This window comes from Bufo gargarizans, chromosome 5 (genome assembly GCF_014858855.1).
Source record: "Bufo gargarizans isolate SCDJY-AF-19 chromosome 5, ASM1485885v1, whole genome shotgun sequence".
NCBI lineage: Eukaryota > Metazoa > Chordata > Amphibia > Anura > Bufonidae > Bufo > Bufo gargarizans.
In genome coordinates this window covers 197083588-197098676 of record NC_058084.1, presented here as the reverse complement: position 1 = coordinate 197098676, position 15089 = coordinate 197083588, and the positions used below count along the sequence as shown (strand labels likewise).

At 46.0% G+C, this 15089-nt stretch overlaps 1 protein-coding gene across 4 annotated transcripts in view; it reads right to left on the bottom strand.

The window, feature by feature from the left end:
- Positions 1 to 15089, bottom strand: part of MLH1 (mutL homolog 1) — a 127399-nt gene that overhangs the window by 73361 nt on the left and 38949 nt on the right. For 3 of the 4 annotated variants that reach the window (XM_044292825.1, XM_044292826.1, XM_044292827.1), the window contains exons 8-11: positions 14403 to 14491; positions 12716 to 12828; positions 6917 to 7010; positions 4744 to 4897 (exon numbers count right to left, since the gene is read on the bottom strand). In XM_044292825.1, coding sequence (XP_044148760.1) covers positions 4744 to 4897; positions 6917 to 7010; positions 12716 to 12828; positions 14403 to 14491 — 450 coding nt within the window. Of the gene's footprint in view, positions 1 to 4743; positions 4898 to 5545; positions 5563 to 6916; positions 7011 to 12715; positions 12829 to 14402; positions 14492 to 15089 lie in introns of those variants that run through there. The other variant, XM_044292828.1, reaches the window with a different exon arrangement.

The following is a 15089-nucleotide window of genomic DNA, read 5'->3' as shown; positions in this document are numbered from 1 at the left end:
AAGCTGGTTTCCTGGCTTTGATCATGTTCTTCACAAGTCCGAGAAGCCCCTCTTCTTCAGGATGGCGGTCTCAACAGCCACGCCATTAAACGAAGAGACCGTAAATTCTGGTGGAAGAGCGGTCCTTGAGACAGCAGGTCCTCCCTGAGAGGAAGAGGCCACGGAACGTCCGCCAGCATCCGAGTGACCTCCGAGAACCAGGGCGGAGCGGCCAATCAGGGGCGATGAGGATGTCCGGGATCCCTTCTACCGCGATCCTGCGAAGAACCTTTGGGAGTAACAGCAGCGGTGGAAAGACAGAGGAGGGCGAAATCTTGCCACGGAGACACCAGAGCGTCTACCCCGTACGCCCCCAGATCCCGAGCTCGGGCCAGGAACGTGGGAACCTTGTTGTTGAGACTGGACTCCATCAAGTCTACGTCCGGTTTGCCCCAACGACGACAGACCTCCTCAAATAAGTCCGGGTGCAGAGACCACCTTGTTGCGACTGAGGAAGTCTGCCACCCAGTTGTCGACCACCAGGATGTACACCGCTGACAGAACTGGAACGTGAGCCTCCGCCCACTGAAGGATCCCTCTCACCTCCTGCATCACCATCCGACTTTGGGTCTCGCCCTGATGATCGGGTGACCCGCCAGGAGAGACGTCCAATGAGAAAGGGAGAGGAAAATTGCTCTGAGCTCCAGAATGTTGATCGGAAGGGAGGCCTCCACTGCTGACCATACCCCCTGAACCGTCCGCGTCCGGAGAACGCCACCCCAACCCAGGAGACTGGCGGCGGTGGTGACGACCGTCCAGGAGATTGGAAGGAAAGAACTCCCTTGACGTCAGGCTGTGAGAGGAGAGCCACCACGAGAGTTCTGCGCGAACCTGAGGAGGCAGGCGGATCCGAGAGTCCAGACCTCGCGATGTCTTGTCCCAGGAGGACAGGATCGCCTGCTGCAGAGGACGAGTGTGAAACTGGGCAAAGGGGATGGCTTCGAAGGAGGCCACCATCAGCCCCAGAGCCTGCATGCACTCCCTGATGGAGAGATACTGGGAGCGCAGAAGGCGAGACACCGACTCCTGAATCCGAGAGGACTTGGCATCCGGAAGGAATAGCCGGGCTGCCGTGGTGTCTATAATCATCCCCAGGAAAATCACCCTCTGGGAAGGACGAAGAGAGGACTTCAGGAAGTTGATCAGCCAGCCGAACTGTTCCAGAGTCTGAACAGTGATTCGGACGCTGTCCTCTGCCTGGGGAAGGGAGGGAGCCTTTATCAGTATGTCGTCCAGGTAGGGCATTAGAGATATGCCTCTGGTACGGAGAAGAGCCATGAGCGGCGCCAAGATCTTGGTAAATACCTGCGGGGCTGTCGCCAGCCCAAAGGGAAGTGCGACAAACTGATAATGATGTCCCCCAATGGCGAAGCGCAGGAATCTGAAGTGAGCTTCCACGATAGGGATATGCAGATAGGCATCCCGGATGTCCAACGACGCGAGGAGCTCCCCTGGAAGAAGAGAAGAGATAACGGAGCGGAGGGATTCCACCCCCAACCTCCGCACTCTCAGACTTGTTTAGCAGCTTCAGGTCCAGGACCGGGCGCACTGAACACTCCTTGTTTGGCACGACGAATAGGTTGGAGTAGAACCCTGCGCCTTGTTTCTGTAGAAGGACTGGGGCAATTACTCCCCTGTCCAGAAAGGAAGAGACCGCCTGTAAGAGGTCAGAGTCAGGTCCCCTGGAACCCGAGAAGGGAAGAAACGCTCCGGAGGCCTGGAAACAAACTATTTTTTAACCAGAGGTTACAACTTCCAGGGCCCACTCATCCTGGATGTGAGCTCTCCAAACCTGCTGAAAGGAAAGCAGTCGGCCCCCCACCGCAAGAGGTGGGGGCGCCCCTTCAGGCGGAGGACTGCTTGGGAGCCGCAGGGCAGGCAGAACTTCTCTGGAACTGTGCCAGCGGGCGCCAGAAGGGTTGGGGCTAAAGTGAAGGCTTCTTGTGGGAGTCCTGAGAGCCACGGGAGGAGGGGGCCATCGCAGACCTGGAAGAGGAGAAGTGACAAAAGGATTGGTTCCTAGGACCAGAGCACCAAACTCTGAAGGTGCGCTTGGATCTAGATTGGGGCAGGTGGGTGCTTTTGCCCCCCGTAGCGTCCGAGATAATCTCGTCCAGCTTAGCACCAAAAAGCCTGGAACCCGCGAAAGGGAGGTTAGTGAGAGAACGCTTTAGCCAGACTTCCCTAGGCTGCGTGACAGAGAGGGCCGAGACACGCGCAAAGAGTGCTGACGTCCAAGGAAGCTTTTCAGAGGAATTTTGTCTCCTTAGACATCTGGAGGACAAAGTGTCCGCAGAGGCATCCTGTTCCGCGAGGTCCTGATGGTGGCGCTGCAACCATACCGAAAGTGCTCTGGCCACACAGGCTGAGGCGAACGCGGTCCGCAGACCTGTGCCCGCCAGCGTGAAGATGGCTTTGGAATCTAAACGCCTGTCAACGGAGTCCTGTAGGGAGGAACAGTCCAAGACCGTTAAGGCCGTATTCTTAGCCAATCTGGCCACCGGCGGGTCGACCTTGGGTGGGGAAGACCACTGCTGCATGTTTTCTGCCGGAAATGGATAAAAAGTATCCATGCGCCTTGTCGCAGAAAAACTGTGATTAGGGCAGTCCCAGGCCTTAGAAAGGACATTGGCAAATTCGCCATGGATGGGGAATGCGACTGCCTCTGGTTTCCTGGAATGGAAAAGGGGGAATTCCTGGCTACTGTTGGAAGGAGGGTCCCCCTGGATATCAAAGGTGTCAAGAACCGCTGTGACCAAGTCCGCCACCATGGTGGACAGTTTAGGCGACGGCTCCAGCTCTGTGTCTTCGTCTGAGCTGGAACCTTCCTTTTCAGACCTATGGTCCCTGCGAGGAGGGGGAGAGTCTGAGTTCGCCTCCAGATAAGGGGGTGAAGCAGAGTCATCAGAGGAGGGATGCTGCTGCGCACGCTGCCTCTTAACAGTAGAGCGTCCCCTGTGGGAAGCACTGTGAGGTGGAGCGGTGCTAGCCACAGGGTCCGTGGCTGCCATGCGTTCCATAAATGCCAGCACGTGAGACTTATGGCAGAGGCCCAGGAGATATGGCAGAGGCTCAGGAGGGTTCCGCGGACTCCGAAGGGGCGGAAGAGGGACTGGGCTGAGGGAGAGGAGGCGGAGGATGATCCTGTCCCAAGGCAAGGCAAGGCAAGCACTGCAGGCACCTGAGACTGATAGAGACAAGCAGCAGACCTTGCAGGACCCCAGAAAAAATGATGGCGACACCCAGAAAAATCAGAAGGGTCAGGGTCTCCGACTGTTTGCAGCAGCAGATGGTAAGCAAAAAAGCGCCCTACCGCGACCTGAGAGGAGCTGGAGGAGCAGACACGCGAGGAGAAAGGCTGAGGTGAGCGGAAGCGCTGGAGCAGAAGGCTCCGTCCCCTAGTCACGCGGGAAGTACAAACCCCCGAAAATGGCATCCACCCAGCAGGAGAGAAAAGAAAAAAAAAAAAACGGCCCAGCAGAGCCGCATATACTCATCTGCGTCCTGCAGTCTTCACCCTCTGCTCCACACCAGCAGGGTACACCTCTTCAGTCAGTTACACTGTATGGGGGGGGGGGGGGGGCAAAAGGAGGCGTTATAATAAAGACTTGTGGCCACAGGCCACCATACATGCAGTAATACTTTGCGATATACCTTTCCCGCGGTTGCCTCGCTTGTGTGCTCCGATTCTGACATCAGATGCCGGTGGGCGGAGATTTGAATATGGGAGCAAGGAGGAGGGAGAGCCGGGGCTTTTGTCATCAGAGCACACGCTAGCGAGGCAGCCACAGGAAAAGTCTCTCCAGAGACACCAGTACTCACACAGGGGATCGCCACATATACAATAGAGCCGGCACTGGTGGGTGACGACGGTAATGTCAGATGGTGGGTGGAGACTTGACTAAGGGATGCGGAGCAAGAAGGAGCCAGGCCAGGAGTGAGAGGAAGTAATGTTACTCAGCGCTATGCAAGGTGCAGGGGCGGGCGGACGTTTAGAAGAGGTCAGCGCACATGACCGCTTTGATGACGTCACAAAATACTGCGGTATTTAGGAAACAGCGATATCACCATATCGCCGTTCTTTCAATACCACGGTATATCGTCACTTCGACCCCGGCACTCGCTCCACTGAGAGACCAGGGCAGCCCCATGCTGCCCTGCGTCCTCTGTTGAGAAAAAAAAAAACAGGAGTCGAAAAAACAGAAGTGTCAACCTCCTTATCCGACACTAAGCAAGAACCGAGGTCCTCCTGTAGGAGTCTAGGGTATAGCCCGTGGAGGAGAGGCTTTCTTCTTTATTTGCATAGTGTCTCCTCCTAGTAATGGCCTAGACCAGTGGTGGCGAACCTATGGCACGGGTGGTGTACCAATATGTCTTAGACTTTTCCTGACATTCATCAGCACAGGGCGCACTATGAACGGCACAGGCAGCACATTGAATCTAGGCAGGCTATTATAGCTAAATGATAAAGTACATGGAAGATATACTGTATTGGTATTCAGGGTAAATTGCCGTGTTGGTACTTTGCGATAAATAGTGGGTTTTGGTTTGCAGTTTGGGTGCTCGATCTCTAAAAGGTTTGTCATCACTGGCCTAGACTATACCATGGTCTGTGTCCCCCAATGGAACGGGCGAGAAAAACGCTTTACAAATGTTTAGTTGTTGTTTAAAACTGTGGTATAAACCACCACCTATAGTAAGTACCTGTGTAAAGTACATCCTGGAAGAATTTGACCCCAGCAATTTGCTCTCGATGTGCTGCTGAACTCGTTCAATTATACTTTCTTCATGCAGGAAGTGGACTTCATGCTTTGTTGGGTGCACATTTACATCAACATTTTGTGGATTTATCTCTAAGCTGTAAAATGAATGAAATCATCTCCATGAGTTTCTATCTACATTAGGTTAAATAAATAATACATATTGACTGTATTCGCTATTTTATTTCTTGCAGAGTCTGTTGGACAACATGCTATACTGGGTAGAATATGACTGACTGAATTGTGTTCTAGATGTACTATGATATAGCATATGGATGGCACCTTAGGAGAGATTAACACAGGAAGTTTGATAAGGAGATTTTATGTTATTCACCTATAAAATCTCATTCTTTCAGGAGAAGCCAACAAGAGAAAGACATGAGAAAAGCAAACTAAAAAGTAAGAACTGTGCCTCCTGATGAACTGATTTTAGAGGCAAGTAACACAATATCTCCTTGTTTTGCTAGCGTAATTTGGGGACAGAGTACCATGGGACGTTCAAAAGCAAACCACGGTTTGGGAAAGAAGAACCCCATGAACAACAGAATACGTGGAATGCCTAGAGCATTTTGGCCTGCAATACTTTGCGACCCAGAGAAGCGTCAGTGGGCACAAAAGTATGCACCCGGTAAAATTTCGTGCAGGTGTGAAGAGAAGACCACTTAGCCACCTTACACACTTGAAGAACAGAGAACCAATTATGAACTTTGCAGAAATCACCAGTATTTGAAATGATGGTGTCCTACCCTTGGCACGACAGGCCTCACCCATGGTCAGCTTCTTAGATGCTGCCAAACGCGGGTGGTCTGGGAAAAAAAGAAAAAAGAAAAAAAAAAGCATCTGAGCAATGGGTCAGATACAAATAGACTTGAACAGCTGTGACAACATCCAGATGGTGCAGGGAGAGTTCTGTGGAATGAGACGGAGAGGGGCAGAAAGAGGGAAGAACTAGACTATGATAACCAGGCACACTGCCGGATGCTGTTCCTTACTTATGATGAGGTGTACGCCTAGTCATAAATACAGCGCAGCATCTGGCAGACTGTGGCAAAACAGAGCATCCAAAGTAATATGTAGGTTCTCCAGGTTTTGTGAGAATGATGGAGACTTCATCAGAATATCATTCAGGTAGGGTATGATGATGAACCCCTTGTTCAAAGAAACACTATGGTCGAAGCAAAAGTCTTTGTGGAGACACAAGCCATAGGAACAATAAGGGATACCACCTGGAAATGCTGAAGGTGGATGAACTGGTTGAAAATATTTTGATCCAGGACTGGGTGCTTTTTGACCATCACAAACCGGTTGGACTAAAAATCCATGAAGCACTCTGCTAGAGAGATAGGGACAATGACCCCTTGAAAAATGAGAGCGGTCAGAACCTGAAAATAGTCAAAAGCCTGGAAGGGGGTGTTTTGGTAGGTTAGAACTTCATTTTGTAACCAGACATTACCATTTTGAGTACCCAGGCATTGTGAATGTAGGAACACCAGCAATCCTGAAAAAGGAACTGGCAGTGAGAGGTATTCCTGTTGAAGAAAGGTGGCATGTGGCATATGGCTGAAAGGAAGACTTCTTTTTCTGTTCCTGCAGGGGTGCCTTGTCTGAGTAACAAGAGGTGGAAAAACTATGAAAAAACTAAAAACAGCGGCCCAACCTCTTAGAAGGATGTGGACGAGGAGCCCAGTTTTGGGGCAAGAGGGCACTTTTCTCACAGGCAGCTTCCGAGGTGATCTTATCCAATACAGAGACCACTGAGAGCGATTGGAAACAAAATCAGCCGCCTAAACCTTCAGCCAAACAACACGATCTGCATTTTGCAAACAACACGTCAGTATAGGGAAGAGTGATGACACTAGCGATCGCTCCTCCCATACTCTGGAGGAGGTCGTTGTACGTAAATGCAATCGTCTCATCCACTGCGAGCAGCAGATTGTCGATTCTGCCGCTCTGTAGTCCCGTGTAAAAAGACCTTTTACTCCCACCTACCCATTCCTAGCATACTTGGCCAAACTGTGCGTGCATGTCTATGGGGGGGGGGGGGGGGGGGGGGGCACTGAAAGTGTATAGTCAGCTTAATTCTTGATCATAGTACATGATAAAAATGCAATGCTTACCTCAAATACATGAATGGGTGAGTGTTCTTTGGCAAATAAGCAGCGTAAACAGTTTCTATGGCTTTCTTCAAGACAGTTGATTCTACAAGTCTTGCTTTGAATATTAAAAAAAATAAGTTAAGTTTTAGAAGAGCTATACAATACTTACAAGGGAACTTCAAGTCCAAACACTATTACCAATATACTGTAACATGTTAAATGCCTATACATTACTGTAAAATAGTCCACAATAGGAAAGACACATGCAACAGTTTTAAGACAGAACCAACTGTTACTTCTTGTTTCCAACTAAACTACAGTCAGGTCCATAAATATTGGGACATCGACACAATTTTAACATTTCTAGCTCTATACACCACCACAATGGATTTGAAAAGAAACAAACAAGATGTGCTTTAACTGCAGACGGTCAGCTTTAATTTGAGGGTATTTACATCCAAATCAGGTGAACGGTGTAGGAATTACAACAGTTTGCATATGTGCCTCCCACTTGTTAAGGAACCAAAAGTAATGGGACAATTGGCTTCTCAGCTGTTCCATGGTGTGCGTGTTATTCCCTCATTATCCCAATTACAATGAGCAGATAAAAGGTCTAGAGTTTATTTCAAGTGTGCTATTTGCATTTGGAAACTATTGCTGTCAACTCTCAAGATGAGATCCAAAGAGCTGTCACTATCAGTGAAGCAAGCCATCATTAGGCTGAAAAAAACAAAACAAGCCCATCTGAGAGATAGCAAAAACGTTTGGAACATTGTTAAAAAGAAGGAACGCACCGGTGAGCTCAGCAACACCAAAAGACCCAGAAGACCACGGAAAACTGGTGGATGACCGAAGAATTATTTCCCTGGTGAAGAAAACACCCTTCACAACAGTTGGTCAAATCAAGAACACTCTCCAGGAGGTACGTGTATGTGTAGAAAACAGAAAGAAACCCCGTAGAGACACACATACACAAAATATATAAAGCTTTATTAGGCAATTAGAAACAAATAATTACAACTACACATGATTCAAAACAATAATCTAAAAAGGATTAAAGCAGGAATACAGGTAGTGATGCGAGAAGTAGCTCACATGCTGACTGGCGTGGTATAAGATCCCAATATCAAAACTTGCTCAGCACAAGGGCAATTGAGCAGTACCATATAGTAATGTATGTACCAATGGTTAACTGAGACATATCTAATAATCCCAAATCCCCTGTATGCAAACAATCCACAAGGTACCAAGGGGAAGCCAACAGTGGATATACAAACTACAGGCAACTGAAAGGAAAGAGGGACAGAAAATACCTGGGCAGTGGTACAATACAGGGATCCAACCTCCAGTCAGCTGTGAGCACATCCCGACGTACGTTTCGCTATGCTTTCTCAAGGGGCGTATCTGATTAAACACTCAGCCACATTATATACCCAGAAGCTAATTCAATATATGGGACACCTGTGGATGGACCAATGGATCAGCTCAGTTTTATCTCGGGTGGAATCCCGCGAGACCGAGACAGTGATGCAACCACATGATCGCAAATGGCCATCCCCTAATGTAGCGTCACTAGTCACTCCGTAACTAATCTCAAGATATTACGCACGGGACAGCCTCACTCGACCACGGTCACGTGACCGCAACTTCACACAGCGGCTCAAGCACACGAGACTACGCACGAAACAAGTTCACCTGGCCGCGGCCACATGACCGTGACATCATCCAACAAGTCACATGATCGCACCCAAACCATCTCTCCCCAGAAAGACGGGATCTCGCCCACATAGGTAAAGTATTATAAATGCATTGTAGTAAAAAGAGGAATTAGTACAATCAACATATGATACAATGGTAGTATGTCTAAAATAGTAAAATATCTAATCAATCTTGCTAGATACATATTAGCAGATACATTTGCCTGGATAACCTAACACCAGAGGACATCAGTACTCATATGTAATAACTTCTAATAACATATTATACATTATAAAGTGCTCAAGTGTAATATATACATATATAGATAAATAAACAAGTATAAATTCATTGTGAGCCATATAAATACTTAATACTTCAATATAACAATAAAATAAAAACAATCAACCTTAATTAATAGTGCTATAAAAAAGTGCAAGTGCAGTGAAAGTGCTGCGTGCAAGCGAGGTGACATGCAGTGAAAGAAAACCTTGTAAGGGATAAATTATATCCAAATATCAAAAGCAATAATGCTGTATATCCCAAATTGATTATAACCTAATTCTACATTTATAAATATATAGATAAAATATAAACATAAGATATAGACGTGAAGGTACATATGAGTCCATCATCCCGCGGAAGTCCCACATCTCAGGCAGAAATAGATCTTTCTTCCATATCTTAGCATCCCCATCCAAAAATTGTCCCCTAATCTGGAATATATACAAATGGTCACGAGTAATTAGTATCATATGTATACAAACTGTTAAAAATACACAATATAAACATAATAACAAATGTTAAAAATACACAGTTAAAGGGGTTGTCCAGGTTCAGAGCTGAACCTGGACATACCTCCATTTTCACCCCGGCAGCCCCCCTGACATGAGCATCGGAGCAGTTCATGCTCCGATGCTCTCCTTTGCCCTGCGCTAAATCGCGCAGGGCAAAGGCATTGTAAAACGGCTAGGGCAGAGCTAAAGCCCGCCCCTCAGAGCCGGTGACGTCACCAAACACACTGCTGGGCGGAAGTTACCGCCCGGCAGTGTGTTATTGAAAACACAAGAGCCTGTGCCCTGCGCGATCTAGCGCAGGGCACGGGAGCGCATCGGAGCATGAGATGCTCCGATGCCAGGCTCAGGAGGGCTGCTGGGGTGAAAATAAGGGTATGTCCGGGTTCAGCTCTGAACCCGGACAACCCCTTTAAAAGAAACACAACTACGTATCGTTTTGGACAGACCAGCCGCAGGGCACCCAGATGTAGTAGAGTAGAAGGCACAAAAAATATGTTGCTCGTTTTGCTAAAGTATGGAGCCCCTGGGAGCTGTTTCGCACTTCTGACGAATTCCGGGAAGCGTGTCTGTAGCAAGTGTCCGTATAAGGTTCCCTCCTTTCCTCCCCTTCTTTCTCCCTTGTCGTCTCTCTCTCTCGTCCGTGTCTTGTTTTTTCGTCCCTTGTAATTGTTGAATTTTTTATTTTTGGTGCCACTCCTCTTTTGCGGTTATTACTGTTATTGGGACTGGCTCCCTATTGTATTGAAAAAACTATCGTTGCCTTATGTATTCCACATGCACTAATAAGGATCTTGTATTCACTCTGTAACCTTGTCGATACTTTTTCTGAAAACAATAAACATTTTGAATGAGAAAAAACAGAACTCAAGGACATCCCAACCCAAAAACCCTTATCTAAATGAATGGGACACAACTAATGCTCTCATTAAAGCCACTGGGCGAAACAGTATTAAGAAGAAAAATTCATTTGGTCTCACGCTGAGCCAACAATTTATTCCAGTTGCCCTCTCTTTTTGGAATGAACACTTGATCAATTCCTCTGATCCGTAATAAGGAGCCATCTGAGTCATGTTTGTCTTTGAAATGCCTGGCCAAGGTTTTCAACTGTGTGGCATCCTCCTCCTCTAGTGCCACATTAATAGACAAAACATGCTCCCTAACCCTTCTTTTTAGTGGGCGTGAGGTCAATCCCACATAAATAAGGTCGCACGGGCAAATCGTCCAATACACCACTCCAATGGGCGTGCAATTAATAGTGTGTGTGATCTTATAAGTCCTATCACCGCTCAAATTGTGGAAATAAGTCGCCTTCTCCATATTGGAGCAGGCGACACATCTCCCACATTCCTTACTCCCCCATGGGCACCCCTTAGTCCCGAAAGGGTTCACCTCTCTACGAGCATAGTCACTACGGACCAAATGGTCACGTAGATTTCTTGCCCTCCGAAACGTCATTGAGGGATGCGATGAAATGGCCCCACACAATTGGGGATCTTGTGACAAAATACACCAATATTTGGTTAGAGCTGTATTTACCTCTTTCCATTTCTTGCTGTAGCCAGTAATGAATCTGATGGGTTGTATCTCTTGACCTCTGTGTACATAGGTGTATGTGTGTCAAAGTCAACAATCAAGAGAAGACTTCAGAGTGAATACAGAGGGTTCACCACAAGATGTAAACCATTGGTAAGTCTCAAAAACATGATTAGAGTTTGCCAAATGACATGTAAAAAAGCCTTCACAGTTCTGGAAAAACATCCTATGGACAGATGAGACCAAGATCAACTTGTACCAGAGTGATGGGAAGAGAAGAGTATGGAGAAGGAAAGGAGCTGCTCCTGATCCTATGCATACCACCTAATCAGTGAAGCATGGTGGTGGTAGTGTCATGGCATGGGCATGTATGACAATGGAACTGGTTCTCTTGTATTTATTGATGATGTGACTGCTGACAAAAGCAGCAGGTTGAATTCTAAAGTGTTTCGGGCAATTTTATCTGATCACATTCAGCCAAATGCTTCAGAACTCATTGGACGGCGCTTCACAGTGCAGATGGACAATACCCAACGCATACTGCAAAAGCAACCAAAGAGTTTTTTAAGGGAAAGAGGTGGAATGTTATGCAATGGCCAAGTCAATCACCTGACCTGAATCCGATTTAGCGTGCATGTCACTGGCTGAAGACAAAACTGAAGGGAAAATGCCCCAAGAACAAGCAGGAACTGAAGACAGTTGCAGTAGAGGCCTGTCAGATGATCACCAGGGAGGAAACCCAGCGTCTGGTGATGTCTATGCGTTTCAGACTTCAGGCTGTAATCGACTGCAAAGGATTTGCAACCAAGTATTAAAAAGTAATTCCTACGCCGATCACCTGATTTGGATGTAAATACCCTCAAATTAAAGCTGACAGTCTGCAGGTAAAGCACATCTTGTTAGTTTCATTTCAAATCCATTGTGGTGGTGTATAGAGCCAATAATGTTAGAATTGTGTCGATGTCCCAATATTTATGGACCTGACTACCGCTCAGAATAGCCTAAGGGCTCATGCACACAAACGTGCCGTGTTTTAGAGGTACGCAAATTGCGGATCAACACGGATTCCGTTGCGGAACAGGTGGCCCATTATAGAAATGCCTATTCTTGTCCGCAAAAAGGTAAAGAATAAGACATGAGCTATACTTTTTGTGGGGTCACGGAATGGAGCAATGGATTTGGACAACACACGGAGTAAAAAATGCGGCTCGGATGTGGGACCAAACCACGTTCGTGAGAATGCGCCCTAAGGCTGTATTCACAGGGTATGCTTTTGCTATTGATGCACTACCATAGTGCCATATTTTTGTGACATATATCTCAATTAGGGTCAAGCTGGATGCCAGTTAGACCCAACAATTCAAATCCAAAAATCCATCTCTGGTAATGTAGAGGCGCACAATGCAATCAACAAATATTAAAAAGCAGTGTAAGTCAGTTTACGCAGCAGGTTTTCTAAAAACTCATCTACTTTGCTTCCACTGTAAATGTTGTGGATTGTTCGCATGAAATTCTGGTGCGGGGAATCTTCAGCACTTATCCCACGTGTGAACACATTCTATTGGCTTATTAACCCAGGTTGTATAGCTTGGTATCAAATTTCTATGAACACGTTCACTAACACTCTTTACACTGACGGAAAGGAGAGAAAAAGAATTATAGCACATGACCTACATTTCTTTGTCCTGGTTTTAACTTATCTTTGCAACATGGAATTAACTTTTTCCAGCCTCAGTGTTTTTATGGCCCATTTTAGAGGTATTACCCCTCAATATTGTAATGGATGTGTATTTACCATTTATAAAGAGGAGGCAAATACATTTCTTCATTGAATAGTTGGCATTGGTTACATAACCTTTCATTTTAAAGGCCAGCTTGGCATCTTCACAGCCTACTTCAATTAACTCCCTTGGATAAAAGAGAAAAAAACACTTTAAAGAATACAGAGCATGTAATCATCAATTGTAGTATATTCAAGGGCTGACAAATCACATGAATGCCATTTTAAGGTAGTTGCTCTAATCTAGAGAGCACCTATCAGCTGGATCAACTCTATTAAATGAGGCATGGTAGGGTTGACCCTGCTTATCTTGTGAAAAACGGCTGCAGAGTTTGAGGAAACAAAACAAAACAAACACATTCTTAATGCAAATGAGGGTTTAAGTGCACTTGGGGGCTTGGCTGTGCCCCTATGTGCGCTGAAGACCTAATTTGCATAAATAATAGAATTCTTTTTCTAAGTTACATTGCAAACGATTTTTGATTTAAGGCATTTCTTTGCTTCTCCATATTCTTATAGCTTTTTTATTTTTATGTGTACAGAGCTGTATGAGAGCTAATTTTTTGCGGGGTGATAATTTTTTTTCCCCATTTTGCACATGGAATATATATATATATATATATATATATAAATTTTATTTATTTATACACTTTTTATAGTTTCCATAGGGAACTATAGCAAGGGGCTCCATAGGAACTAATGTGCAGCAGCCTCCTGTGACACACTTTGGCTTCCCTGATCTACGTCGGGGAGAGCTGGAACACCCCTGGAAGTGAGCATTCCTGGTTTTTTACCATGGCAACTGAAGGGTTAAATATATGCGAACATTGTTCCCGCCGGTTGTGGACATGAGCTCCGGGTGCCTGCTGTTTAAAACAGCAAACATTTGCAAATTATTGCGCCCGCTTCACGTGTGAGCGGTTGTCACATTTAAAGTCCCAACATGCGACACATATACATACATACATACATATATATATTTATTTTAGCTCTGCAGCACAGGCACACCTAAAACCATGATACATGATCGAATGATAATCTGGCAGAATAAGGTAAAATAGTTTTTATTTACATTCAGAGGACATAGAAGATTTATGAAGACTAGTATTTTATGAAGCTGGTCTTAATCCAAATAAGGAGCATCTTAGGCTGTCCATGTGCCTGACCAAACCTGTATGCATAAATGTATTTTTTTTCTTTTTCTTGCATATGTTAAAAGGATGGCAAAAACGTGATGCGAACCCACTGTAAGATGCACCTGACAATAAGACGCTCCCATGTTTAGGCCTCTTGCACACAAACGTTTTCTTTTTCCGTTTACGTACCGATTTTTGCGTTCTATGATTTCAATTGATCCACAAAAAAAAACAGAAGGTAAAAGAAAAAAAAAAAAACGGAAGGTACTCCGTATGCCTCCCATTTCCGTTCAGAGATAGAACATGTCCTATTATTGTCTGCATAACGGATAAGGATAGTACTGTTCTATCAGGGGCCAGCTGATCTGTAAAAAAATGAATGCACACGGATGTCATCCGCGTTTTTGCGGACCGCAAAATACTGAAAAATCCCCAAGGGGGGGGGCAAATATGGCTTGTGCAAAAATTTGCAATTTATACCTGTAAACGAGCATAACTCCCATGACAAATTTAGCCGTAGTTTTTATCCCCTATTATCTGGATTTATTTAATGAGTTACTAAATACCTGCTCACAGCATTTCCAAACACAGTCCTGATATTGTCAACAGTCGTTGCATTTGATAGAGTCCTCACATCGGCCGTGGTCTCTCCTTGCTAAAAGGAAAAATATATCTAAAAAAGCTGTAGTTTTTGCACAAATATAGGATTTAATATTGAACATACATAGAATAGATCACTCCTCTACAGTGATAGCCAGTTTGCCGTGTTCGCCCACGAACACATGCAAGCTGCCATCTTAAATCACAAGTCGGGCGATGCACAGGTAAGTCCTTACCTGTCCCTGCGCTGGTCTGTAACAAATGCGGTCACCGGGAGCAGGCACTTCCGAGAACAGCACGATAAAGGCCACCGGCGGCTGTTCTCGGAACTACCTGCTCCCTGTGACCGCATTTGTTTCATACCGGCTCGCGGCGCAGGCAAGATGGCAGCCCGCATGTGTTCATGGGCGAACACGGCAAACTGGCCATCACTGCTCCTCTACAAGCAAGCTATACATAGAAATATGTCCCTACTTATGACAGATTATTTAAATCTACAAAAACCCTGTGTGTTAAGAAATAATAAAAAAAAATTAACCACTTAATTCCCTGCCATGTTCAGCACTGCATTGTTCCTCACCTACGGTCTGTGTTTACAGGCTGCAGGGGTGATGCAGCTGTATAGGACATGTGACCACGGCAGCCAAACATTG